This window comes from Mirounga leonina, unplaced genomic scaffold (assembly GCF_011800145.1).
Source record: "Mirounga leonina isolate KUSES-001 unplaced genomic scaffold, KU_Mleo_1.0 Mir_94, whole genome shotgun sequence".
NCBI lineage: Eukaryota > Metazoa > Chordata > Mammalia > Carnivora > Phocidae > Mirounga > Mirounga leonina.
Genome location: NW_023270855.1, coordinates 21516654 through 21543286, shown reverse-complemented (window position 1 = coordinate 21543286; position 26633 = coordinate 21516654). Strand labels below are relative to the sequence as shown.

Below are 26633 nucleotides of genomic sequence, written 5' to 3'. Positions count from 1 at the left end.
GCTAAAATGCAGCTATAAAAACAACAGGCTACTGTAAATATATGTTGTTTGGTAGGATTGCATTTTTATTACTCGTTCTTTAATTTTTTGGTAGACTGCCCCAGTTTCCATTATTCCTGTAACCATCATAAGTTGAGACATCAAAAAACTGGCAGCATCTCCTAGCCAGTGACTTGACACTGAGACTCAGGAGCAGCAGTGGGTCTCCGTGAATAGAAACAGAATCAGAGGTAGACAGAAACAAATACCTGATTTAAAAAAAAGAGAGAGAGAGAGAATCGTTAGGATTACCTTTTATATGAGAGTAGGTAGTGGCTGGAAGAGTGAAAGAAATCATGCTAACCTCGGTGATTTTTATTCTTCTACAAGACTATAATATAATTTCCTTATCTATTATAAGCAGAATTCTACCTAAACACATGTATTAAATCTGAGGATTAATATATTATTTGGGGGAATGTGTATCACCACAAAAATGAGAACAGAATTACACAGTCAAGACCTATTATGGATGGAAAACGCATTTGGAAAGAATGTGGCCCTGTTCACACATCTCCAAAGACCCGCCCTTGATAGGGCTGAGTTTAAGTGTATGAGGCACAATATAGCTCTTGTTTATCGCCATATGGAAGAAGCGCATACGGAACAGACACTAAGAGATTAAAAAAACCTTCCAAAAATAAAGCAAGAAAACCCAAAGCAGAAAAGAAAAAGTAGAGTGCTTCCTTTCTGTGTGTGAGAGACGAGACTATTTCAACAGCTGATTCCACCCTCAAAGTATACAGCGCACATAAAATAAATACAGGTCACAAAAATTAACAAATCATCATAACTGCCTAATACATCCTGGGCTGGCTGCGGAAAAACAAGATCATTCTGGATTTATATCTGTAAGTATGGGATTTCCTGGACAGCTAATATCCACAAACAATCAAACACAGGAGGAACACGGGGAAAAAGGCAGCATTATTTCAAATTTGAGCTGGGAGTCGTGATTTGTAAAGGGCTGAACAGGAACTGGAGTTGAAATCTGAAGCAAGGAAATTCTTCTACTAGGCACTGATGGACATTTCTCTGTTTCTCTTGGCTCTGTGCAGGTTTTTAGGTCACTGGGTTTTGAATGTGATGCCAAGTGAGAATCTCACTAGCAAGGAAACTTTGAAAAGGACAACTAACTTAATCCCTCAATTTAAATAAAATAATAATAATAAAAAAAATCTAATGATACTTCACTCAAGAGTCAGAGCTTTTTATGAGACCTGTTGCCCATATTAGTGTCTTAGAATGATCTCATCTTTCATCCTGGCGAAATTCCAACACACAATTTCATTAACCCAGGTACTGCAGGTGATAAAACTCATTTTTCCCTAAAGAGACAGCTAAAAAGTACCAGTTATACATTTATGAAGTACCAGCAATCAAAATTATGGATTTTCTAAAAGGTTTTTAACTACTTTTATTGAAAGGAAAATCGCTGTCTCAGACTTTTGTGACACTGCTGCTAATAATAAATTTTACCATTTAGACATGGCCATAATATGGTAGACAGTGTCAATAAAAGTATGGAGCAAAGATGATCCCTGTCTTTTAAGTAATGCCTTCTAATTACACGCCGGAAATGATCACGTGAAGTATGTAACTAATGGCTCTTAAAAGAGAAGAACGCACAACAATGTATCTATAGTGATACAAGGTACTGTGTACCCATACTCAGTTATATGCAGAATTGCAGGAGCAGACATTAAAAAATCTGTCTACTGCTTTCAAAGTCTACAAGGAAAAATTAAATTTCATTTGCATTTCTGACTAAAGTCTGTTTGCTGAAAAAAAAATGGGTTCAAAGGTTATTTGCTTCTTTTTTTTAAGCAAAGTGGTGGCAACAGACCTGTTATCTTTGGCAAATTTGTCTAAACTTTTCTATCTAATATTCTATAGATCACTAGAGGGCACTGTGGTATTTAGGCCACTCTGACCTCTCTGAGTACTTGGAAAGGTCTTGAACTCCCGAACAATGTCAGAAAGGTGAAAGGGCAGACTTTTTAACCGAGGGCCGGGGGGGGGGGGGGGGGGGGGGGGGAGAGAGAATGTGTTCTGGTAGCATCCACTTTTTGATTTTTCTAAAGCAAGTAAAAAATGCACGATCAGGGCAAAAGTCAAATTCATCCAAAGCCCTGAGCTCACCCTGTGATACTCAAAGACTTGTCACCTGGGGGGTCTGAAGGGGGCCCAGTGTCATCCCCATATCCTTGAGATTTAAATGGTGAGACTGGACTTTGATTTGCATACACCCACATTCTAGATGGCCACTCCCTCCACATGTGCTCAAGCCTCCTGCACGGACTGGGGGCAACTGCAGTGCAGAACATTCAGGCGTGCAAACCGTGCAAACCTGCACCGTGCAAACCGAGAGCCACAAATGGTTTGAAACAATTTATGATATCCGGCCTCCTTCGACATGTATTAGCATATACCTGGTTTCTTTAACATACACTTTGTTTTTCCAAAACCACAAACAGTGTTGCTGGAACTTCATGTGGAAGTGCTTAAGGGGTGGAAAGTTAACACCTTTGTGATCCTTGCAGCCTCACGGTGGCTGTTAAACAAAAGCCTCTTTGTGGAGGCTTTCTCGAGATGTTTTCTTAACATGTTCCAAGTAGTTTTAGGCAGGGAACTAAAGTAAACAAGATGTTACCATGATAAAAACACTTGTGAAAACATTACAGAGCACACTTAGTAGTTTCTTTCACATAAAACTCTTCACAGTTTTGAGAAGTAAAATTCACAGAAAAAAACATTTTTTTTTTTAAAGCAAATGACCGATGACATGTCCTCTACTGTCGGTAGTCGTCGACCTTCTTGAAAGGGTCAAAGTTCTGCCCCTGGGCATTTTCCTATACCTTTTTTTCTCCTAGCCTATTAGAGCATGTAGAACACTTATTTTGTTTTAATAAATAATATACATCCGTCCAACATGCAAAGGAATTGTTTTGATCGTTGTGCATGGTGCTCTTCTCCAAGAGAAGCAGCCAAAAAATAAAAACAAAACAAAAACAAGAATTCCTTTCAAATGGATACCAAGCAAGGATGCACATTACACTCTTCTGAGATGTGACACAAATAACCATCTAGAAGAAAAACTAGGGGAAATATTCTTCCCAAGCACATAAGACTACATGGTATTTGTGAAACTATGGGTCTGTGTCTGATTTTACATTCTACGTTAGAAACAGGGAAATGTGGTCATGATTTCCTTCAATCTGCTCTCCACCTTGTCAGAGAATTGTATGAGCGCTTTTTGAAAAAGAAAAAGGGAAGAATTATAAATTCGTGTTTTCCCTGGTGAAGGTCGTGTCTTCAACCAGGTTTGAAAAGAAACAACCGATCCAAGTGGGGAGAGAATGGAAGAACACAGGGAGCTTCACCTATCTGGATTAGACTGGGCTTGTTTTTGTTTTGCTGTTATCGGAGGACTCCAAGCAAGGCAGGGCTGGAGGATTTCATTAGAGTTTAGCATGGGCACCTGCTGGTATCTGTTAGGGCTAACAAATACAACAGTCACATGGTAACTCATGGCTGATGGGTTAAAAAAAAATCAACATGAAAACTGCAACTTGTTTTGAGAAGAAACAGGGAAATAAATGCGTACAATAGACTGGCTATCTGCTGATTCTGATAAAGCTTCCCTCTGTTGGCTGTGGGGGAAAGACAACAGGATGGTTATTTGTACAGTGTTTATCTTTGAAATCAAGGGCCCTGTGGTATACCTCACCTTGGGAACACACACTGCAGAATGATCACAGAAAAGTGTCAAATCTCTGGTTTTGATTTACCAACAGTTATGATATTTTGCTCTCAGGAGGGAAAAAAGATTATGCCTCATTTTTAGACCCATGAGTCTCCCCTCCCTTCCCTTAACCTCTCTTTCTGTGAACAGTGGCATTTTATTGTCAGATGGGATTTTTATCCTGAATAACTGATCTTGGCCTCTCTAAAAAGTTACATCTTATGAGCCTGAGCAAAACAGGGTCAAGGAACAGTTACTGAGCAAAGTCACTTTCTCCTTTCATACGGAGACCTAAAAACCAGGTGGAAAAACCCAAGCCCACCTAAGTATAAAAAGTGTGGCTGGTGAATGAAGTAACAGGGCAAGGCATGCATGGATGTTTCCTCAAAATATGAATAAACCTAAGGGCTCTGTGAATCTAGACTAAAATAACCCAGGATAGCAACGGCCAAGGAAATACAAAAAGATTTCTCAGCTACGAATGTTACGATGCCAAAAAAAGTTTACCCTAGGTCAGAGGTCAGCAATCTAAATGCCCATTCCTTACATACGGTCCTACGGCTGCTTTTATGCCACGATGGCAGAGGTGAGGAGTTGTGAAACCCAGCATATTTACTGTCTGATCCTTTACAGAAAAAGCTTGCCATTACTTGCCTCCCCACCCCCATCACATTTGACTATGTGGGACTTTTGACAAGAACTTTATGGTTAAAAAATTTGTATTAAATATTAGTCTCTTCTGACAGAGTAATGCTCTGCGGCGTCACGATACCTTTCCTAGGAATGGTCAGAAATGTTGGGATTTTTTTTTTTAAATGTTTTATTTATTTATTCATGAAAGTCAGAGAGAGAGAGAGAGAGAGAGGGGCAGAGGCAGAGGGAGAAGCAGGCTCCCCGCAGAGCAGGGAGCCCAAAGCGGGACTCGATCCCAGGACCCTGGGATCATGACCCGAGCCGAAGGCAGATGCCCAACCATCTGAGCCACCCAGGCGCCCCAGAAATGTTGGGATTTTTAAAACTATCCCTCCTTTAAAAATATATGTAAGTGGATAGATAAGAAAAGAATGGTATGGGTCGGGCACTTTACATGATTTACCTCTTAATTCCAACAACCCTGAGAGGTGGGGTACTAATATTATTATCCCAAATTACATGTGCGGGTATTGATGCTCAGAGATGCTATGGAACTACCTCAAAGAACACACTAATACAAAGTGGCTTCACCACCCAATCTGCCTTTGCTTCAAAGCTTGTTCTACACCTACTGCCTAAAGTTGAAAGCATGTAGTTAATAAGCTGCACTGCTTCTAAGCAGGCAGTACTGTACGGCAGTTAAGAGCAGGCACTGAACTACAAAGGCAGATAGACAGCTTGGCTTTGGATCTTGACTCCAGCTCTTACTAGCTGTGTGACACTGGGGAAAATCACTTAACCCCTCTGTGTCAGTTTCCTTATCTGTCCCTTTCCTTATCCTTATCTGAGAGTAATACCTTAATATTATCAAGGTGGCTTGAGGATTAAATGAGTTAGACAGTTGACCCTTGAGAAATGTGGGAGTTAGGAACCCTGACCCCCTCACGTAGCAAATATCTGTAATTTTGACTCCCCAAAAACTTAACTACTAATAGCCTACTGTTCACAGGAAGACTTACCAACAACATAAAAAACCAATTAACACATATTTATATATTGTATGTATTATATAGTAGATTCCAATAAAGTAAGCTATAGCAGAAAAGAAAATATTAAGAAAATCATGAGAAAAGAAAATATATTTATAAAACTACTGTATTTATTGGAAAACAAAAATGTGCATGTTAGTGGATCTCTGCAACAAATCTGTATTGTTCAAGGGTCAACTGCATATGTGAAGTACTTGGAACTGTCCCTGTTGCACAGATGTTTAATTATAAACTCTTACTAGGGGAGGGTAAAATCAGGGGATCAGAAGGTAGGTGGGAAAAAAAACTAGAAAGCAACAACTAAGTCAAGGTCAGAGTAATACTACATTTTGCTGAGTAGGAGTGCCTTGGAGAATCCAAGAACTGTTGATTATCAACCTGCTTAAACCATAAGAAAACACCTCTAGGAGAGGGATAATGGAAAAGAAGAGTGAACCCAAGAAACAGGTGCTTCCAGAATCTACAATCTGGCACAGTTAGAGAAGAAATGCTTAAAACATCACTTCCCAATAACAATGACTCCATGGTGACATGAGTCAAAGAGGCCACGTGGTTTCTCTGTTTGACCCACACGAAATACGGTAGCTCTTCCAGTCCAGTTCAATGGAAAGCAAAGTTGGTTTCACTAAAGCCACTGATTACTCTTTAGATGCCCAGAGATGTGGTAGAAGTGAATCTGCAAGAAGACTAACTTATTTTCCACTACATTAAGCAAGACACTGAAACCTGAAGACAACTCTGAATTTCCAAGAGCTAAAATCATGCTAGAGAGGAAACTCAGAATCCTGAATTCGTCATATATGGCCAATCAATGTGTAACTGAAGAAAGCAGTAAGAGAACAGTGAGTTCTAGGTTACTTTTTTTTTTTTCTTCAGCATTTACTCTCCCTTTGCTGATTTACATACTCATTTTTCACACTCAGGAACCAAGTCTCTCCTCCCTAGCCCCCATGTGGTTCACGTGGGGTGAACACAGCTCTATCTGCTCTGGAGGTGGGCATCTGATGGGAGCCTGGCTACATCGCTGTGACTGGCTCAAAGCTGGAACACACGACTCAATCTGGGTCAATGACAGTCTGCCCAGGACTGTTGCTGGCACTACGGGAAAAGAGATGCACTCTGAGATGAATAAACTTACGGCATGGCATTGTCTTCCTTAGCTCTACTTGGAAAGAGCCTTAGAACAAAGGCAACACAGAAGAAAACTGAGCTAAGAGACACAGAACCAATACTCCCACAACACTGCTTAAGCATCTGAATCCAGCCATGGACTTCCCAGTTACAAGAGTCAATTATCATTCCCTACCCCCCGGCTTTTTTAGTTGGGGGGAAAGGATGAGGGGTTAAACCAATTTAAGTCAGGTTTCTGTAGCTTGCAAACAAAAGTCTTCTAACAAATACACGTCGACAAATAAGTCTGAGGAAATAAACAAGCAACAGTTGCAGGTTCATAGTGGGCATTCCAATTCCACTGAGCAAATATGAACTGAGAACATGTCATTTCATGTGCAAAACCACAATAAATAATTGAGAGGTCATTTCCTATAAAGAGCCAGCTTCCTAATATCCTTAGAAGGGGCTTTTTTTTTTTTTTTAAAGGAATTGGCCTAGGCCCTAATTCTGATGATCTTTAGATTCTTTTCTTTAGTATGAGGTGTGGTTTGAAATTGTGCTATCAAATGGTGGAGGCACAGAAGGAAAAAAAAAGATTATATATATGTAATATTATATATAATAAATATGTATTATATAATAAAAATATATATAATATATACATTTTTATACATCTATATCTCTATACATATCACATAACTGTCAGTTTATATAATAAATGGACTTCTGATTTGAGGATGAGGGTGGAAATACTTCGGTAATTAACATTTTTAAATGGATCATATTGGAAAACTGCCCTTTCCCCTTGTGACTCTAAAACTGATAGACTGAGAATGTTCATAGCAATTGTATATTTCTAGAGACTTTATGAAAATAAATCTTATTTACAGATGGTTATCAGCCATTCTACAGAAGAGCGAAATTAGCACCAATACATTCATCAAAGCTAGCACTGGTGCAGAAGGTGAAATCAGAATTTGAAAGTGGCTTCTACCGAGGTCTTTTTCTCTCACTATCTAAATACAATTAGGCAGTAACAAAATAATGATTTATAATGAGTGATTTATAAGAGAACAAAGCCCAATAACACTAACTTGAATCATAATAATTGTAAAGGGCTTTTGCTTACTCTGAAGTATCACTGTTCTTGAATGTTGATATTTAAACAAATTTCAGGCATCTCTTTTTAAAAAAATTTAGTACTGAAGTTTCTAATGACTGCCTCATGCTTTTCAAGTAAAATATTAAAGTTGGGAAGCTCTGAATTAGATTCACAGGCTTCATTAATTAAAAAACGATATTCACCAAAGCTCCTTTCAGGTAACACTGGATGTACCTTTAAGGGTAGGTTCTTATAATATTTGTATCCAGGTCCATAAAGCTAAATAGAGAGATTGCTTTAACAACATAAAGACCGCACAAAACTAGAAAACTGCACATGAATCAGCCTGCTTCTAGTTCTAGAGGCTTGAATGAGAGAGAAGAGACAGAAGGAAAGACCCCAAAAACCCAATTTGTAAGCCATCATGAAGCCAGATTTAAAGGAGTGATAAGTGCACATACGATGGATTACTGCATGATATGTAAATATACTAAATATAATGTATTATTATTTTCGGTCCATCTGTCAATGATTCAATGATACTATCAATAAATTTATGGGGGTGTCCATAACACAGGGTGGTTTAGTCTAAATTTTATTAAAAGACAAGGTAACTGTAGGGAAGGGAAATCGTAAGATGTAGTGCAGAAACCTTTCACTTCAACTAGGAGAAGATTCATGTATCATTTATTTACAGAGATACTTTAACAGCCTTACAGATTCAAATGGAGTAACCCAAGTTTCAGTCACACTTTAATTGTAGAAATTAAAGTTACTCCATTCTCTCCAAAAGGACAAGAATCCGAGCTAAAGCCAACGTCAATATGGAAAGGTAAGAAGCAAGGTGGTAGCATTTCCTTGGCACCCATTTCTTGAGTTTATAAGGTCATTTGAAGAAAAAACAAAGAGGCCCAATCACCAAGCTACCACTGGCCAGTAACTGACAGCAGTTTTAAAAAATCAGAGTTAGTAGGTCAGTGATTCAGTATGCAGACACATGAATAAAAGTGAAAACTAAATTACTGCAAATTTAATACGGGGAGAATTTTCATTTAATCACTGTCATTCTGAGAAAATGGGTAAACACAGACCCTTACGAACAGCATCAAAACTGTCCTTGCTTATACCTCGTTTGCCCTTTACACTCAACCCTTGGCAAATTCTGTAACTATTCCTGTGACAATGCACTAGACCTCATGATTTAGAGTCCATCCTCAAAATGGTGGTGTGGAACCCTCCATCAAAAAGGCATTTTATGAGGAAAAGCATGAGCAGCGGGAGGTGATGGCTATGTAAAAGAAAAAAGCAATATAAAATCATTCTTACTTTAGGAATGATTGGAAATCTTCACAAACTGCTTCACAGCCTGGCCACTTGCATACACCATGTCCATAGAGAGGATGACTATGGGGATGCTCCTCATGGGACAAACTGAAAAAAAAAACACACACACACACACACAAAAGGACAAGAGAATGAATATGTTGCCAAGAACCATCCCCCCAGACTTAAAAGGCAAGAGGAATCCACATGGCTGAAAGTGGACATGGAGGAACCGAGGGTCTTTTTCCCCATGAATTTACTATTTCCAAATTGTTATTTAAAAGGAAGAGTTAAATTCCAAAATGTGAATAGTCCAATGTTAGAAATGTGACCACCATGTATGAAAAGTGTTTGACAGGCTTTTGTTAGAGGCAAAGCTCTCCACACTCAGGCTGTGAAGGATTCTTTAAAAAGCTAGAATTTATCATTTAATCTACATAATGAAAATGATAAAATCTGTACTTGATTTTGAGATTCTCTTGCTGTTCTCTACCCAGAATATTATATTTTCCTCCTCCCTTCCACCAAAAAACTGCTTTCACATAATTGTATGATCGTTTCATAAATTAATTTTATCAAGCAAAGAATAGAGCAATGAAATAATTTAGAATAAAATAATTTAGAAAGACAAATATATCCAAGTAGATGATTAGCTTTAAAAAGACACTGATAACTGCAGAAAGATTATAGCCCTAAAATTATAGACACCAAGAGTGAGAAAAAACTTGGCATGAACACGAGGGGTTAATCCTCCAATGGGGTTCCAATCAATACATAATGATTTGACCACAAGGATCCAAGTCATGGGATGCTTTGATCCACGCCATGTGGTGCTTGGGGAAGTATATCTGTTGCACTCGCTGATGAACCATATTCTCAAATATTTTCTCTATTGGATTTCTGCATCCAGACTTCTTTCAAATTATTTTTCCAGTCGTTTCCATAACCTTATATTGCACCAAACAGAAATGTAAAACTAACAGAGAGTTCTGTTTCGTACTCAAGCACATTCCCTTCAAGGAAAGGGCTATTTTGCAACTTACTCCACTGCCTCTCTGTGACTTTGAACTTCAATCATGACCACACACACACACATGCATGCATGCACACGTGGCTTCTATTTTATATTACCACCAGGATGTGTATTCATATGTCATCTATCGATTCACATTCACAGAGCAGACATACACAAATGCCACTTGTCCCTGACTTATAACATAATGAATCCACAGAGGGCATATTATGAACAGTTAAACTAAGGAGCAGTAGGAGTAAACACACATGTGCACAGAACTACACCTTATCAAGGATCAATAGGTCTCTCTATGGCTTTTAAATAATTACGCTGGAAATCTAACATAACTTGACAATAATGACAAGCTTCTCTGCCTTAAAACAGAAAATACATCTGGGAACCAGAAAAAAATTACAGAAGTCTAACTCATAAAGGTGTCCCCAGAAGAGAAAAGACTAACACGAGTGAACGAAGGTAGCTCTGTAGAGAGACTTATAAAGCCCAATGACAAAAGGATATTCTCTAAGCAGTGAAGAGGGCAAAAGTCCATTGGACCAAAGGAAAGAATTACTGCCAATCCAAGTTCATCTTTGGATTTTTTAAAGACTAAAATCAATTACATAAGATGATGGACGCTAGTGAAACTATTTTGGTTCATGGTCATGACACAAGTAAATCAAGTCATTATGCTGTACAACTTATACACGCTATATGTCAATTACATCTCAATACAGAAAAAACAGATATGGTACCAAAACAGAATTTCAAATGACTACTGACAATATTTGAAATTAAAGAATCCTCCTAAGGACTAGAATTTTTAGTTATTTTGAGGGAAGGAAATCATTTAAAAAGAAAGCTATTCCTACCTATAGCTTAAGAAAGAAAGAAAAAAAAAAACCCTAATTATTTTCTTTACCAACTTAAGTCTGTATAAAAAATAGATAATACACACTTTTGACAAATTAAGGTATGAAGATTTATATCCTCCTTTTATATTTAACATAATTTTGTTATTAAATAATTTCTCATGCTATCAACTGTCTTCAAAACTTTATTTACTGAAGCTAACAGCTCATCATAAACCATCTTGGCCCTAGTTACATACCAAAATTTCTCTAACCATCCATTTTGGACACTGAGATTCCCTTAATGTTTCATATGTTTATGAATAATGTTAAAAATAAAATTTACCAGGTTAAACATTCCAGTATATAACTGATTTTTACAAAACACATTCAGGGAAATGGGATGAGTCAGTTAATGAGGACTAAGTTTTAAAATTCACTATGAATATTCTAATCAAGTTGCTCTCGAGAGATGCTACATGCTGAGTGCATTCTTACCCATTATATGTATTTTGTGTGATCCTTTACGTTGGAAACCAAATGCCTCAACTAGTTAAGATATAAAATTAATACCCCTAGTTAAAAACAGCAAAGGGTTGTTCTATCGTGCTTTTTTGTTGTTGTTGTTAACTGGAGAGTGTTCTGAAAAGTATGAAAGAAAATGGTATGTCTTCACTAGAGGGATTTATGACTAGAAATAAAATATACATGATTTAACACAGACTCTGCCATCCGTCTCCCCCACCCAATCCCTCTGCTTTTTGATTAACTTGTTTGTGAGGCCCTGTGGCTTGAATAAAAACTACTCTGCTCTAAGAATTTATTTTTTGATCAACTTGGTATCCTTATTTCAAAGTAAGGACAGAGGACAGTTCACTAAGGCCTTAGAAAGACAACCATGGACAACTGAAGTCTAAAGAAACAAAGTCCTCACACACATATACATAGTTACATACTCAGAAGACCTCTTGAAAACTTAACTGTACATTAGAACCATATTTATTATGAAATTAAGATATGCTCTTATTTTAGTAACTTCACATAACACGGGGCGCCTGGGTGGCTCAGGTCATGATCCCAGGGTCCTGGGATTGAACCCCGCATCAGGCTCCCTGCTCCACAGGAAGCCTGCTTCTCCCTCTCCCACTCCCCCTGCTTGTGTTCTCTTTCTCTCTCACTGTCTCTCTGTGTCAAATAAATAATAAATAAAATCTTAAAAAAAAAAGTTCACATAACACTAACTCTGAGTTGGCTACTGAAGAAGGTCCATTCCTCATGCCATCCCGCCCTCATCCCACACCTAATAACCCCACCCTAGATAACACTGTTAACATCTGGTACATTATTGTGCTACATTTTTCCTCTAATGTCTTAGTAGTTTACAAAAATGGAAACTATAAACGCCATTGTTACTTGTTTTTCATGTTTAATATATAATCGAACAGTTTGATTTCATTTATTTTTTGCATCTCACAGGTACATTTCTTCAGGCCCCGCAGGAAATGGCCCTGCAAGCGTACAGCGAGGGACGTTCCACATTCCCATCTAAGAGAGCTTGCTGCAATTTATAGCCAGACTGGCGTTCCACCTGATGTGCATTCCAAGTAAAGCTGGTTAATGATGACCACGAGCAGGTGCAGAACTTGAAGCTCTGAAATCTTTATTTCTTTTATCCGCACTCCTGATTTCCTAAAAGATGAAGGCCATTCAACCCCATTCCTACCCAAATCTCCTGGTAAACTTAGGTATAAGCAGGGCTTCACGGGGATCCAAACATTTTTAATAAGGCTTTGATGCATCTCAGCGTGCAGGACCACTGGCTCTGGCCGCCCTGACCCGCATGGCCAGTAACTATAATTGGATACTTTTAAATACACAGTTGTCTGAAATAAAGTGCTTCGCTATGGCAGGAAAAGGAATAGGCTGGTGGTGGCACCTTGGTAGAGTATCTCTGGACAAACACATAAGGAACCATAAAATTGTCAGGGATGATGAAGAAACGAAATTTTCACCATATCACTTTTGAAGTTTTTATGCTGTACACTGCAGAAGTGTTTTGCTGTGCAATTGTTATTTTCTTTTTCATATATATGTATGAACATGTACATATATAAGCACACATGAAAAAGTCAAGTGCTACTCAGGACTCAACACTGAGACTGCCATTTGCCCCGAGAGGGGCAGAGCAGAGCCCATGGTGCGTGTGGCCGAGTCCTGCTTCTGGCCTTTCAGTCGCGCTGTATGGTATACCAGGCTGTACTTCTGAATGCGAGCGTTTCTGTGTCATCGGAACAGCGGAACAGACATTTATATTCTGACTGCCTTTCGGGATGTGCCAAAAGGTAAAAGAAGGGAAATTTACTCTTCTTATGTCAGAGTATATCAGCCGAAGCCATAACTTTGACACAGACTTCAGCCTCTGAGAAGATTTTATATAATGGCGATGGTTCCTCAGTGGTGACTCTTTACTATGTCCTTCCAAGTTCACTTTTTTTTTTTTTTAAAGATTTTATTTATTTATTTGACAGAGAGATACACAGCAAGAGAGGGAACACAAGCAGGGGGAGTGGGAGAGGGAGAAGCAGGCTTCCCGCCAAGCAGGAAGCCCGATGCGGGGCTCCATCCCAGGACCCTGAGATCCTGACCTGAGCCGAAGGCAGACGCTTAACGACTGAGCCACCCAGGCGCCCCCAAGTTCACTTCTTAATGACAACTTGAAACTGGAATCATTCAACTCACCTGCTGTGCAGCTAAGAACAATTTCTCATCTCAGCCCCTACTCTTTAGTGTCCTTACTAGTCCTATAAAGTTAATTTTCTCTGGTGTAACCAAGAGGAGAATAATCTTTGAAGGAGATGAAGTCAATAGACACCATGCTGGACCCCAAGACATTTCCTGCCAAATTAAAGGCAGTTTTCCTTTCTCCTCAAGGCACACTCTCAGCTTTTCTGGTGCCCTGACCCAAGTTCTCATGGTTGTCTTTGGGGTCTCCCCCAACTTGTGTGGTTTCCCTTTTCCAAGAGTGCTCTGTTTTCTTCCTCTCAAAATTCCTGATTCATCTGTAACAGAAGTCTACATCTGTGTGCATCAGGTTTATAGCTTCTCTCCCCCCTGCTTCCCTCAAATTAACCCCAAATTATAAATTGTGTATTATTTCACTGGCATGTTATTTCATAAACTGAGTTATGAAAGACCGCTGGTCATTCTCCAATCACTCAAAAAGGTGGAATAGGTTTTTCTTTTTAAATGTTATTGAGAGATTCATACACCATACAATTCACTCTTTTCACATGTACAAGCCAATGGTTTTGAATATGTTCAGAACTGTATAACCACATCACATATAATTTTAGAACATTTTTGTCACACCAAAAAGGAATCCTCTACCCATTAACAATCACTCCTCAACTCTTCCCAACCTTCAGCTCCTTCCAACCACTAGTCTTCTGTTTCTAGACATATACTTATTCTGGACATTTCATATAAATAGCATCATATAAGATGTGCTTTTTTGTGACTGCCTTCTTCCACTTAGCATAATGTTTTGGAGGTTCATCCCCACTGTAGCATGTGTCAGTACGTCTTTTCTTTTTTTACAGCTGAATAGTATTCCACTGGATGTATAGAAACACACTTAAAAAAAAAAAATCCATTCATCCACTGATGGGACATCTGGGCTGTTTCCACATTCTAGCTATTGTGAAGAATGGTGATATGAGAATGTATGTCCATGTACATGATTGAACTTACGTTCTCAATTCTTTGGGGTCTATGTCTAAGGGGAGAATTGGCAGGTCATGTGGAAAACCTATGGTTAACATTTTGAGGAAATGCCAGACCAATTTTGAAAGCAACTACACTACCTTATATTCTGACCAGGATTGTTTGAGGGTTACAATTTCTCCACATACTTGCCAACACCTGCTATACGTGTTTATTTTGGCCATCTTGGTAGATGTAAAGTGGTACCTTTCTGTGTTTCTGATTTGTATGTATTTAATGTTTAATGATGTTGTGCATCTTTTCATGTGCTTACCCATTTATATATCTTAAGAGAAATGACTGTTCAAATTCTTCGTCCACTTTTGAAAAAACTGGGTTCTCATTTTATTGTTGCACGGCAAGAGTTTTTTAAAAATATATTCTGCATGTTAGTTTCTTATCAGACATATGATTTACAAATATTTATTCCCATCTTGTGGGTTGTCTTTTCAGTTTCTTGATGGTGTGCTCTGAAGCACACGTCTCTAATTCTGACAAAGGCCAACGTACCTATGTTTCTTGTGGTTCCATAGGATTCTGATGTCACATCTAATAACCCACTGACTAATCGAACGTAATGAAGATTTATTCCTGTTTTCTTCAGAGAGCTCTAGCTCTCACATTCATTTTGAGTTGATTTTTGTATACGGTATGAGGAAGAGGTTGAACTTCATTATTTTGCATGTTGTCCCAGCACCATTTGATGAAAAGATTATTCTGTTCTATCCTAAATGAATGGTCTTGGCACCTTTGTCGAAAACCAACTGAACATAAATTCAGGAGGTTTCCAGAAAGGTGTTCTCTTGACACAGTTTCATGACTACCTAATAGAAAGCACCTTACACTAAACTGATCATAACCATGCAAGTTATCAACGAAAGCCACTATTTTAAAGCTGCACATGGATTCTGCACATGGATAGGGAGTAGGCAAAAATGATACATCTTGTTACTGACAAGATGGATAAGGAGGAGGTGTTCAGTGATGACTGGTTAAAGGAACGAAGGAGGTCTATGCTTTCCAATAAGGACTAACGGCATCCTTACCGCTGCCGTGAAGCAGGAAGCATTTCCCTTCTAAACCACTCCCCACCCCTTACAAATACACCAAAAAGCACAACTAATCCCCTTCCTGCCACCTTTGACTGCTGAGAGGCAGTTCTGCCTCCCTCTCTTCCCCGTTGGTCACTCTTCTCCCCACCCCCACCCCCGCCCCCCGCCCCCCATTTGGCCTTTCATTCAACCAGCAAGCATTAATGGAAAGCTAACCCTAAGACAGGCACCCAGGATACTAACGATGAAGACCAGTTCGCTGCCAAACTGCCACGGGGCCTCCCTACGGCTCAAGTCTCTCCTGGTCTTTTTTCCAATTCTTTGGTTTCATGTCCATGTGCACGTGCTTATGTCCACCCCATCAACACGGTTAGTCACAGAATCTCCCCTCCCAGATCTGTCACAGCCCACATGATTCTGGCTGGGTGGCAAGGGACTGCTTACCCCTTGTCAAAGCCTCCAACAACTCCAGATACCTCAGGTTTCCAGAAAGGTGTTCTCTTGACACAGTTTCATGACTACCTAATAGAAAGCACCTTACACTAAACTGATCATAACCATGCAAGTTATCAACGAAAGCCACTATTTTAAAGCTTCTTCTTTTATTTAATTTTTAATGATAACTTACACAGAAAGGATCCCACTTTCTCTCTTTCTTCAGCATCACTTTTTAGTTCTTATCCTATTTCCCTGCCTTCTATTTTGTTACCACATCCTACTTTCAGTGACACTTTAAGTACCAGATCAGGGATTTCTCAGGTTGAAAGACAGGAGTATGAATTCAATTTCTAGTGATGAACTGATAATAGAAGATATGGTGACTTCAGATGTTTTATATTAAATGTTCACAAACTAACGGATCTATTTATGATATATACAATAATCATGTACACCAATTCATGGACACCAAACAAGGTGAGTTGGCTTTGGAATTCTGTCACAGTGGACCTTATAATACAGAGTAATGCAGATGAACAATAGCAAAAGAGATGATGACTTAAATCTCTACCACAATTTTCCATTTTAGAGTTTATTCTTCTGACGTCTTTCCTACCATTGTATATCTCCTCCAAACCAGCTGGAAGTCAAAGTCTCTTGCAGAAAATAAAATGACAGGTCAAGTTCTTCATGGGTTACACTGCAGTATCAGGAGGAAAAGGTCTTACACCTGCCTACAGACGCACAAATGATATGTGGGAACAGGGGAAATGAGGATGTGAGTACGGCATCCTTTTTCCTGATAGCTTTGTAAAAATGACCTTTCTCCTTTAACTTTCACTGAAAACACTTCAAGAAGCAGGCAGGCTTCTCATTTCCCACTGAAAGCTGGGAGATGGCTCAGATGTTGCATTTCTAGCGTACTGCCTTCATTTTGCTTTTCACTCATTACAGAAATACGCCATCCTACGTGTTTATTCATCAGTTTTCTATAAGTACGCTGGCCATCAGTTCTATCATCTTACCACAAAGACAAGGGTGCCTGACAAAAAAGCCTATGACAGAGTCCAGCCTAAAGTGAGTGAAGATGAAGTCTCCACCCACTGGAACACACACACACACACACACACACATTTCTCTCTTTCACTTACTCTCTCATGTGGTGAATCCTTGACTCTCCTCTTCCCCAGAACGCTCATCATCTCAATTTTCTGCTGCTTTTCAAATCATGTTTAATTAGAGGATTTCACATTCCCTTGTGATATGATATTCATGAGTAAAACTTGCAATTGGAGAGACTGTGAATTAGTCTATTAAGAGCCAGATTTGTGCTTTTAAACAATGATAGAGATTTATTATCTGCTCTCAATATTGTGGCTTGAGATGTGAGGGCTACCTTAACTAACTTTATATCTGAAGTAAAAGCTTTTAACTCCTTCGGTTCAGGAGCTTTTGTTTTTGTTTTTTTTTTCCCCCTTGCATTACAGAGTATCCTGTAAGAAATACAGGGTTCCCTCTCTGTAACGGCCCTCAGGGCATGGCCCAGTAAAGCGGTGCGTGGGGTGAGTGTGATATACAAATATCCTCACTTTCGTAGTTACGAATTCATGTTCATGTGTACTAGAAAAAAAATTTGACCAAGACATCAGATTCATGACTTCTCAGTGTTACATTTTCCATGAAATCTATTTAAGCCACTCAATTTTAAGAAAAATATTAAGTAATAAGTAGTTAACAGGTACATGCAGATGTGGCAAAAATGGGACATGGTGGGAGACTGATTCAAAGTCACTGTTGACCAGGCTTAAAAGATGGTATTTGTATGCAAGGGTATGGAAACACAACCTTCCTCTTCCACTGCTCTTCTTAGAGTAATGCTTCTCAAATTTTATTATGGATATAAATCACCGGGAGATCTTTTTAACATGCAGGTTCTACTTTAGTAGTTCTGGGTCGGGGTGCAAGATCGTGCATGTCTGCAAAGCTTGTGTGGGACGCCGATGGTGGTGGGCCATGGACCACAACTTGAGTACTAAGTGCCTTGAGAGTTCCCTGTTCTGCATCTGACCTAAAAATGACTGCGCTTTATTAAAGGAACGCTCATGGGGTGCCCTACTCACTGTGGGTTGAATAACAAGATAGAGATGGATAAATATGGAAAGGGGTGGCCCTGGGCAACCTCAAACAATAGCTGTAAACTCATTTAAAAGGAAAAAAAAAAAAAAGCTGGATGGCCCTGTTACATAAGAATGATATGCAAGGCTTTTTAAGATTTAATGTAACAGAACAGGTAAGACCGAAGGAAGTTAGCACGGGGAAAGACTATTTCCTGTTCTTGTGGAATGAACGCCAATTTCACGTGAGCACAAATGTGGGGAGTGATTTCGTCAGAGAATGATGTTTGCCAGGTATTACACCGATCAGGAATACCCTGGCATACATGGGTGAATTGGTAAATGTGACAACTCAAAACCTCACTGTGCCCAAACTCAACATCTGCCTTAGGCATCCTTTAAGTCTGGTTGGTACCCCATAAGCCTGGAAGTACAAGATGTATGTTTAAGTAGGATCTTGAATTAAGTTTTTAGGAAGATAAGTGGTAGTTCTGGGCTTTTCCAGGAAACCAGGGTAAACAAACAATGGAAACAGGGTTTCAATCCACTTGGCATAGTACCATATTCAGTCAAGGTCCCTCTCCTCGGCGAAAAGAGGGAATCTGACCAAAATACCCCAATAGGACATGCATGCACTCAACGGTGGCCCACACAATGTCAGTTAGAGCAAGAATGCGGAGTTTTTTCCTGCACTCTGCATAAAACTGGCAGATTTATTTTAATTTCTATTAGGTAAAAATATATGTAGTATCTCCAACCTGTAGTATCATTTCTTAGGATGAGGCCTATTTGACTTTATTTAAAAATGACTTGATTTAAAGAGACTATAAATCGTAATATAAGTAGATATGACCAAGCTCACGACCAAGGGGCACAAACTCAGATGACTGAGGTTTGGGAAACCAAAAGTGCATGATGTATTCTACAAGGAGATTCAGTCCCTAGCTGGATTAACTTCCTGCGTTAACAATGAACCACTGGCAAGTCACTGAAGACACACTTTTAATTTGAATTTCCAATGGGGAAGGAAGAGCCTTGGGGTCTTCCTGGACTTATGAGACAAAACCCACAGAGTGCATTACATCCAATGCTTCTGGGACTTAAATATATCACATGGCATCTAGGAGCATCTCATCCGCAAGCTGCTTTACCAATGGTAAGAACCTGGGGTTGGGGGGGGGGGGGCATGAGATCAGCAGTTCCTTTCTTCACCATCCACATCACCCATCTGCCCCATCTCCTTTTTCAGCTCCACTGGGCAAAACGTGCCATCTTGGTTCCCAGACGCCAGGAGTATGTGCCCCAGCAGGACAATGGAGCAGAGAATGAGACCTTTGAGAATCTGAGAGCAACTGATCAGAAACAGCGAACAGGTGATGACAAAAGCAAACTGCCTGTGTGTGCATGGTGATGAGTGGAGGAATAAATAAAAGGAAAAAAAAAAAAACAATAGGAAAAGGCAGAAGTCCAGCTTTTGTTTCTTATGCCACTAAGGGCTATCCTGAGTTTACGAGAGTCTACCACTGGCAGCATTAACACTGGGATCTCGTTAAGAAAACAGAATGCTTTCCAAAGAGTGGCTGTGAGCAACTGTGTCAATACAGACATAGCGACCACTAATCCAAAAATTATTAACACCATTAGGCAGGCATTCTTACTATGTCAACGCAAGCGTGTTTGCACTGGTGACTCACGAGGTCTATGTGGAACGTGTCCATATGCTAGAGGCACCAACGGTACCCAAGAAAACGAAAGAACATAAATAAAAGTTCAATACTAATTCTTCTTAGTCCTTCCTCCAGAATACTCTATGGAAGCCAGCACAATGATACTCCAGAACCAGAAGAATCACGTAAGTGAAGTGTGAGGACCAGACACATAAGCAGGAGATGAGGGGACGAGTGACGTAAGGATACAGATCGGCTGAGAACCGTTAGGCTCTTGCATTTATGTTTCCTTAGAACGATCCCGTACATTATGGAATTCTTGTTACTTCTCTACAGGACACGACGCTTCATTAATGTTCACTGGATTAAACTCTTCCTCTACCTTTAGTTGTGCAGTTTTAAGTAAACACTGAACTTGTGATAAGCATTGTTCTGGGTTCCTAGATCAGAGTCTCTAAGTTGGGATTCATAAGAAGACCCATGGATGAGTGGTAAGATAATATTATAGTTTCTGTACGCATGTGTTAAGATAATAGGACTTTGGTAAGAACATACACATGTGTATGTATATATCTTTCTCACCCTTAGCCTCTAATTTTTATAATATAGGTAATATATCAGACACGTATATACTTGGTTAAAATCACACTTAGTAGGGATACATATTCAAAATCTATAATAATGATAGAGTGAATAAGCAAATACAATCGGAGGTCACTGGCTGTTCTCTTCCTCACTGAAAGAGTTGTACCCAATTCTCCACTGGGAGAGAAAGAGAACTGAACAGATGGCTGGGACATAAAATGCTGTAATATCTGATCTGGGCCTTACAGTATCAGTAGGAGCTCAACGGCTACAAGGAAGAGAATGAGAGCAAGCAGATGGCCGAAGCACAAAAAGCATCTTCAGGCATTAAAAAAAAAAAATAGAAAAACAAACAAGAGTGCTTACAAATAACTTAAAGGCTGATATTAAGAAATAAAAAAAAAATTCTGCCCCATAATATAGTTTATATTGGGTCATAGTCTTAAGAATTTTTCTCTTTCTCCACATCGCTTCTCTGTCACTTTGAATGGGAGCAGGGGAAGAAGGCCACAGCGTAAGGATGGCACAGAACAGTGGCTCGCAAAGTATGGCCCCCGGGAACTTAGCGGAGATGCAGTTGCTTCGGCCCTACCCCAAGTTACTGAATCAGAAGTACTAGGACTGGGGTCTGGCAGTTCGCAGGTTAGCCAGTCCTCCAAATGATTCTGATGCAAGCTCACGGCTGAGGAGTACTCTTACGCGAAACCCAGCTCTTCTCCCGTGTTTGGAGCATCTGTAAGCATCAACAAGACTAACCGGGCGCTCCTACAGCATCTGTGGCCAAGGGTAGCAAATTTAGAACTACTCCCGATGGGTTCTTAATCTTTACTATTCCCTTAGTTCCCCTTCTTCTGCACATTTCAGCTAGTCTCTGCAATGACATTTTGCACCTGTCACACCAGGCTGGTGATGTTGGTTGATCGGGAGGCAGCAATCAACACGACACAGGGAGCAATCAACAAGAGACAGGGACCCTTCCTTCACGGAGCTCACTGTATTCAAAAATTTCACCTGCTGCACTTTGGGGGGGTGGAAATACATACACTGTGATATTCCACCAGTGCTTATTTTAAACAAATCTGACGCTGTGTCACATTTTGTATATATTCATATCACTGCATTTATTACACTGTTGCAAACATCTCCTTCCCTGTATGTCTCTCTGATTAGACTGTGAGCTCCTTAAGGGGCAGACCTAGGTTGTGGTCCTCTATTAAGCCCCTGAACCTATATAGTTAGTATATAATAAATACCCGACAAATGCTGTTTGAATGAATAAAAGACTTTAACAATAATTAACAGCGCTTGTTAATATTTACTGAGCACCTCCTATGTGCCAGAGCCTGGTATCACGCCCATTTCACAGACGGACAAGTGAGCACACCAATATTAAGTCACTTCAGTGGGCAGCCTGTACTGGAATGCAGGCAGTCCGGCTTCAGAGTCCACACCTATCACCACTAAACACAGCTGCCCCCACACTCAATGAGGTACGGGTCATGGTCCAGCAAAACATGTTCTTTCTGCCCCTGATTCAAGGCCTCTGCTTCTGCTGTATCCTAAGCCTAGAGGGCTGTTCTGTCACTTCTTTCCATCTGTTCAAAGGTCACTTCCTCACAGAGGCTTTGCCAGACTCACTCTTCTCCCTTCCCTGCTTTATTGTTTTGTTCAGAACTTCTTTCTTTTTATTATGTAATTATTTGTTTGTTCTACTTCTACTGTAATGTCAGCTCCATGAGGACAGACTTTGTCAAGCTCACAGCTGCATGCCCTGGAGCCTAGGACACTTGGCACCGGGCTTGGGGTTTGGTAAGTTCTGCTGAACGAATGCATGCACGTTAGTACCGTCCACCGCTCACGAACACATTTTTGTTGAATCCTGGACAACTTCCCATTTATCCTTGTTAAGTTTCTTTTTATTTTTGCCTGTACAATCTTCTAATTTATTCAAACACCACTGGATTATCCCAGCTCTTGGTGTCATTTTTTTTTTCTAATTAAAGTAAACTGCCATTTATTTCTTACACTGATCTTTAACAAAACGAGACTTCTTGTTCTTGTCGTAAATATGACTCATATGGAAAAATGGGAGGTTGAATACTGGGGCTCATATGTACAAAAATGTTTCCATCAATAGTTCAGATATAAGAGGTAGAGACCTAGCCATAGATGTCTGTCCAATTCTAAGGTCTATAGTAATACTTTCAGTGGAGTATTAGCCTTTCAGATGTATAACCTAAAATTCCACCAGATGACTCAAAGGCCCCTCTTGAAAGCAAATACCACATCATTTACACAAACACTTTAGGTTTTTCTTTCCTTCTGTCATAATATACCTTCAAACTCAACATTCACAGCCAAGATGTAAAATATACACAAAGAGGAGATCCTTCAAAGATAGATTTCAAAGTATTAAAAACAGGAAGGGAAGAAGGGGAAAAGGGAAGAAGGGAAGGAAGGAAGGAAGGAAGGAAGGAAGGAAGGAAGGAAAGAAGGAAGGAAGGAAGGAAGGAAGTCAACCTGCCATTAGTCTGACTTCCTTGAAGACTATAAAAGGAATGAAATTTGAACGTCATAAAAGTACGTCTGTTTGTTTAGGGAAGTCTTACAGGTAGTATAAATATCATCAGCTACAGTTGCTATGGGGTCTGTTTGTTTACCAAACAAGAATACAAATAGTTATACAAAAGTGGAACAACATTTAGGTATATAGATGGAGAATGCTTTGCCTTCTGGTAAATTTCCCAAAGTGCCTTTTAAAGCGTTCCTATTTTCACCTTACTTGCTGGGAAATCTCTGTTTCCTTGGTTCTCCCTTTTCAGTTCTAACGCCTCCAGGGAATGTTTTACTCCCAGATTTCTGAGTCTGATAATCATTTTCTTTTCCTTTTCCCCTTTTTCATTTTAAGACGTAAAACCAAAACCACTAGCCCGACCATCCAAACTGTACAATGAAAACCGTCTTCACAGTGTAAAATGCATTAAAAAAAAAAAAAAAAAAGACAACAGAAGCCACAGAGTTTATAGAAGCATTCTAGTACAGGCATGCATTCTTGAAGGTGAGTTAATCCATGAACCACCACCCAGAAAAGTTTGTGTGTGTCTTTTAACCGACTTTCTATAAACCAGGTATGTTTCATGCACCTGAATTAGACCTGCGGAGTTAACCACCTGTTTTGGAAAATGAAGGGGGTGGGGGGTGGGGAGAGGACACGAGAGGGAAGGAAACTGGCAAATATATATATATATATATATATATATATATATATTCTTCTGGAATATCTTAGTCAAGGGTGTGTGTGGTGAGGAGGCACGTTGTCACTCAGATCTACTGTAAGACAAACAGTACCACGGAAGCTGCTGGGAGTGGAAGCCTTCCCTTCACACTACATTGACCACAGTACCCACCAGGCACAGCCCCGACGCCTTTCTGTGAATGGTGCAGATTGCCATATGGACGGAGACACTGAACAAGCTGTACAACACTGGGCGACACGTGCCCGGGGGATTGTCCCATATTACTGCCACCTGGGCTGTGGTAATTGTGCTCTGTCTGTGCAGAGGCACCGAAGAGCCCATCAGGATGTGATTTTTGAGTACAAACAAAAAGGAAAATTACAGTTAAGAGAATTCTCTGGCTAGCCTATCTGTTGCTCAATTCCCGAAATAGTTTCCCAAAGGAACGGTTATCTTCTTTATTCACACAGGCAGAAATGACAAGCTGGAACACATATTAACAATTTCCCTTTGTGAGCGTCCGCTATTGTTTTAATGAGGAGAATATACTTTATAATATACTTAGGCCCTGGCTGATTACAAAGGGGGGGTAGCACACAGCCGCTCAGGACAGCCGTACACGTGTAACACGCTCATTTGCATTACCCAGGCGAGCCAGGCGCCGGGGTGCCACCAGCTCAACAGATCTTGAAAAAGAACGTGACTTTCCTTTAAGCCTCCTGCGTAGGTTCCCCATTCCTGTGGCCCCGTCACTGGCTGAAAACCGTGAGATTCCTACTTGTCATTGAGAGGAGAGGAGAACAGAAGAACCCTAGGGCTTTTCCAAGCCATGAGGCCTGGCTTCCCTTTCCACTTTTGGATGGATCCAGAGCCCACCCAAGGAAGTCCTTCTGTTCACGAATCCAAGTTGTAGAGTGTGCGTTTCAGCAACACTTCCACAGGGTGAGGGGTGAAACCCAGTATGAGGGACGATGCTGCCAGAGCTCCCCCCAGATTGGTCCTCACGGTTCTGCTGCCGTACATCTTCCTTCACACCCTTGGCGTAAGATCAATGTTAAGAAAGCTAATGTGTATTTGGGAGGAAGGGCCATAGGCCCTACCACACAAGGGTAAACACCTGTAAAATGGCTGGGTGCCAACAAAGGGATCTGGTGGAAAAAAACAACAACAAACCCTACTAGCGGGAGCCACTCCTCAGAAAAGAATGTCTATCCTACATGATGAGAGAAGGTGGGGGCTCAGATATTATTTTGCGGGGGAAACCGGGCACATTAGACATGAAATAGCCCATGATCGAGATTCATATTGTATGATACCCCAAGAAAAAAAATAAAATCAACCCAATTTAGGAGAAACTTCTAAAAGGAATGTATCTCCCTAGACCAATGATACCATTTTATTGGAAAGCACGTGTCATTTAAAAACAATAAAGAGAAAAAGATTTATAGAGTCTAATGATGGTGTGTTATGGTAAAAGGCACTTTATTGAGATAAGATACAACAGCTGTTAGAGAATAATGGCTGAGTTTTTTTTTTTTTCTTTTAATCACCATATAGAGGGAACAGTCAAGAAAATCCATAAACCTCTCTCTCATGGCATGCCAATATTTTAAAGATTTTTCTCCCTCCCCCCACCCTGCGTATGAATGACAGGACATGATACTCCACCGTGCCATGCCGCCCTGAGAAAACCTTTCTTCCCCGCTTCCAAGACCCAGAAGCAACTGGTTTTTAGCCATGAGACAAACGGACTGCGCCTCTTCCAGGCATGATGGTCACAAAATACCCAGCAGCACGTCTGTGCTACAAAATGTCGACTAGACCCTGGTGTTTCTTTCTGATCGAGGCAGAAATGTTCCTGCCCTCCATAGGCTACTGTCCATACTTATAGACAAGGGACAGCTGTCACTGCCAAGAGGCTGCTTTGGGGCTCAGAAGCACCTATATTTCAGGCCTCGGCAACTGGCTACATCTAAGTCCCTTTCGGGTTGCTTACAATACCTGACTGGTCATGCCCAGCCTGTTCTTTACATTCTCCACGGCTAGGCACCTGATGTACCTCCCTGCAAAAAGATGAGGCAAGGTAGGAGAACAGCCAGCTGTGAACCTCTGGAGCCTCTCTCCAATTATGGCTCAACAGACAGGTCAGGCCCCAGGCTCCCACCCTTGAAGGTTATGGCCTCGTCCTGATCTCTAAGCTTTACCCCCTGGAGACTATCATCCAGGAGTCTGGGGTAAAGCCAAGGTGGTTCTGATGAAGAGCACACCTGGGAACCACCAGACTCGAACAGTCATTACAAGGACTTGAGGGCCCGAGATACTCTGGTTCCAGTCCCTGCCTGGTCCCTAACTAGCTATGTGGCTTGTGCAAATTATAAAATTGTTCTGGGCCCTCAAACACCATCTGTACAAAGAAGACATTGTACCCCATAGGGCTACAGTTAGGATTAAGTGGGAAAATCAGTATCAAGGCTTATGTCGAATCCTTCACACCATGTGTTCTGCACAAAGTAATAGTTCAATAAATATTAGCTGCATTATCATCACCATCCTACGCCAGGTACTGATTCCTTCCAGCCACACTACCTCTACTCTGTAGGCTCACACAAGAAGGGCAAGCCATGAGCTTTGTGGACTGAGTAAAATGTCTGGGATGACAATCAAATTTTAGGGGGAAAACTCTGCCCTTTCCAAGACTGCCAAAACCCAGGTGAACTGAACAGGCCACTAGCATTGCTCCTCAAACCTGAGAAAGCCCTGGGGACCCTGATTCAGCAGGTCTGGGGTAGGACCAAAGACCCTGAATTTCTAACAAGCTCCTCCCAGGTAATGCCAAAGTCGCTGTCCTGCAGCCGTTGAGTAGCAAGAATATAGGGCATATGTGACAAATACAAATTCCTGCACCCCATCTT

General features: G+C 40.4%; 1 protein-coding gene across 10 annotated transcripts in view; it reads right to left on the bottom strand.

Annotated features, from left to right (window-relative positions):
• The window catches only part of FOXP1 (forkhead box P1), a 580801-nt gene that overhangs the window by 49228 nt on the left and 504940 nt on the right, over positions 1-26633 (bottom strand). For all 10 annotated transcript variants that reach the window (XM_034998709.1, XM_034998711.1, XM_034998710.1 and 7 more), the window contains one exon: positions 9008-9112. In XM_034998709.1, the coding sequence (XP_034854600.1) occupies positions 9008-9112 (105 nt within the window). The remainder of the gene's footprint in view (positions 1-9007; positions 9113-26633) is intronic.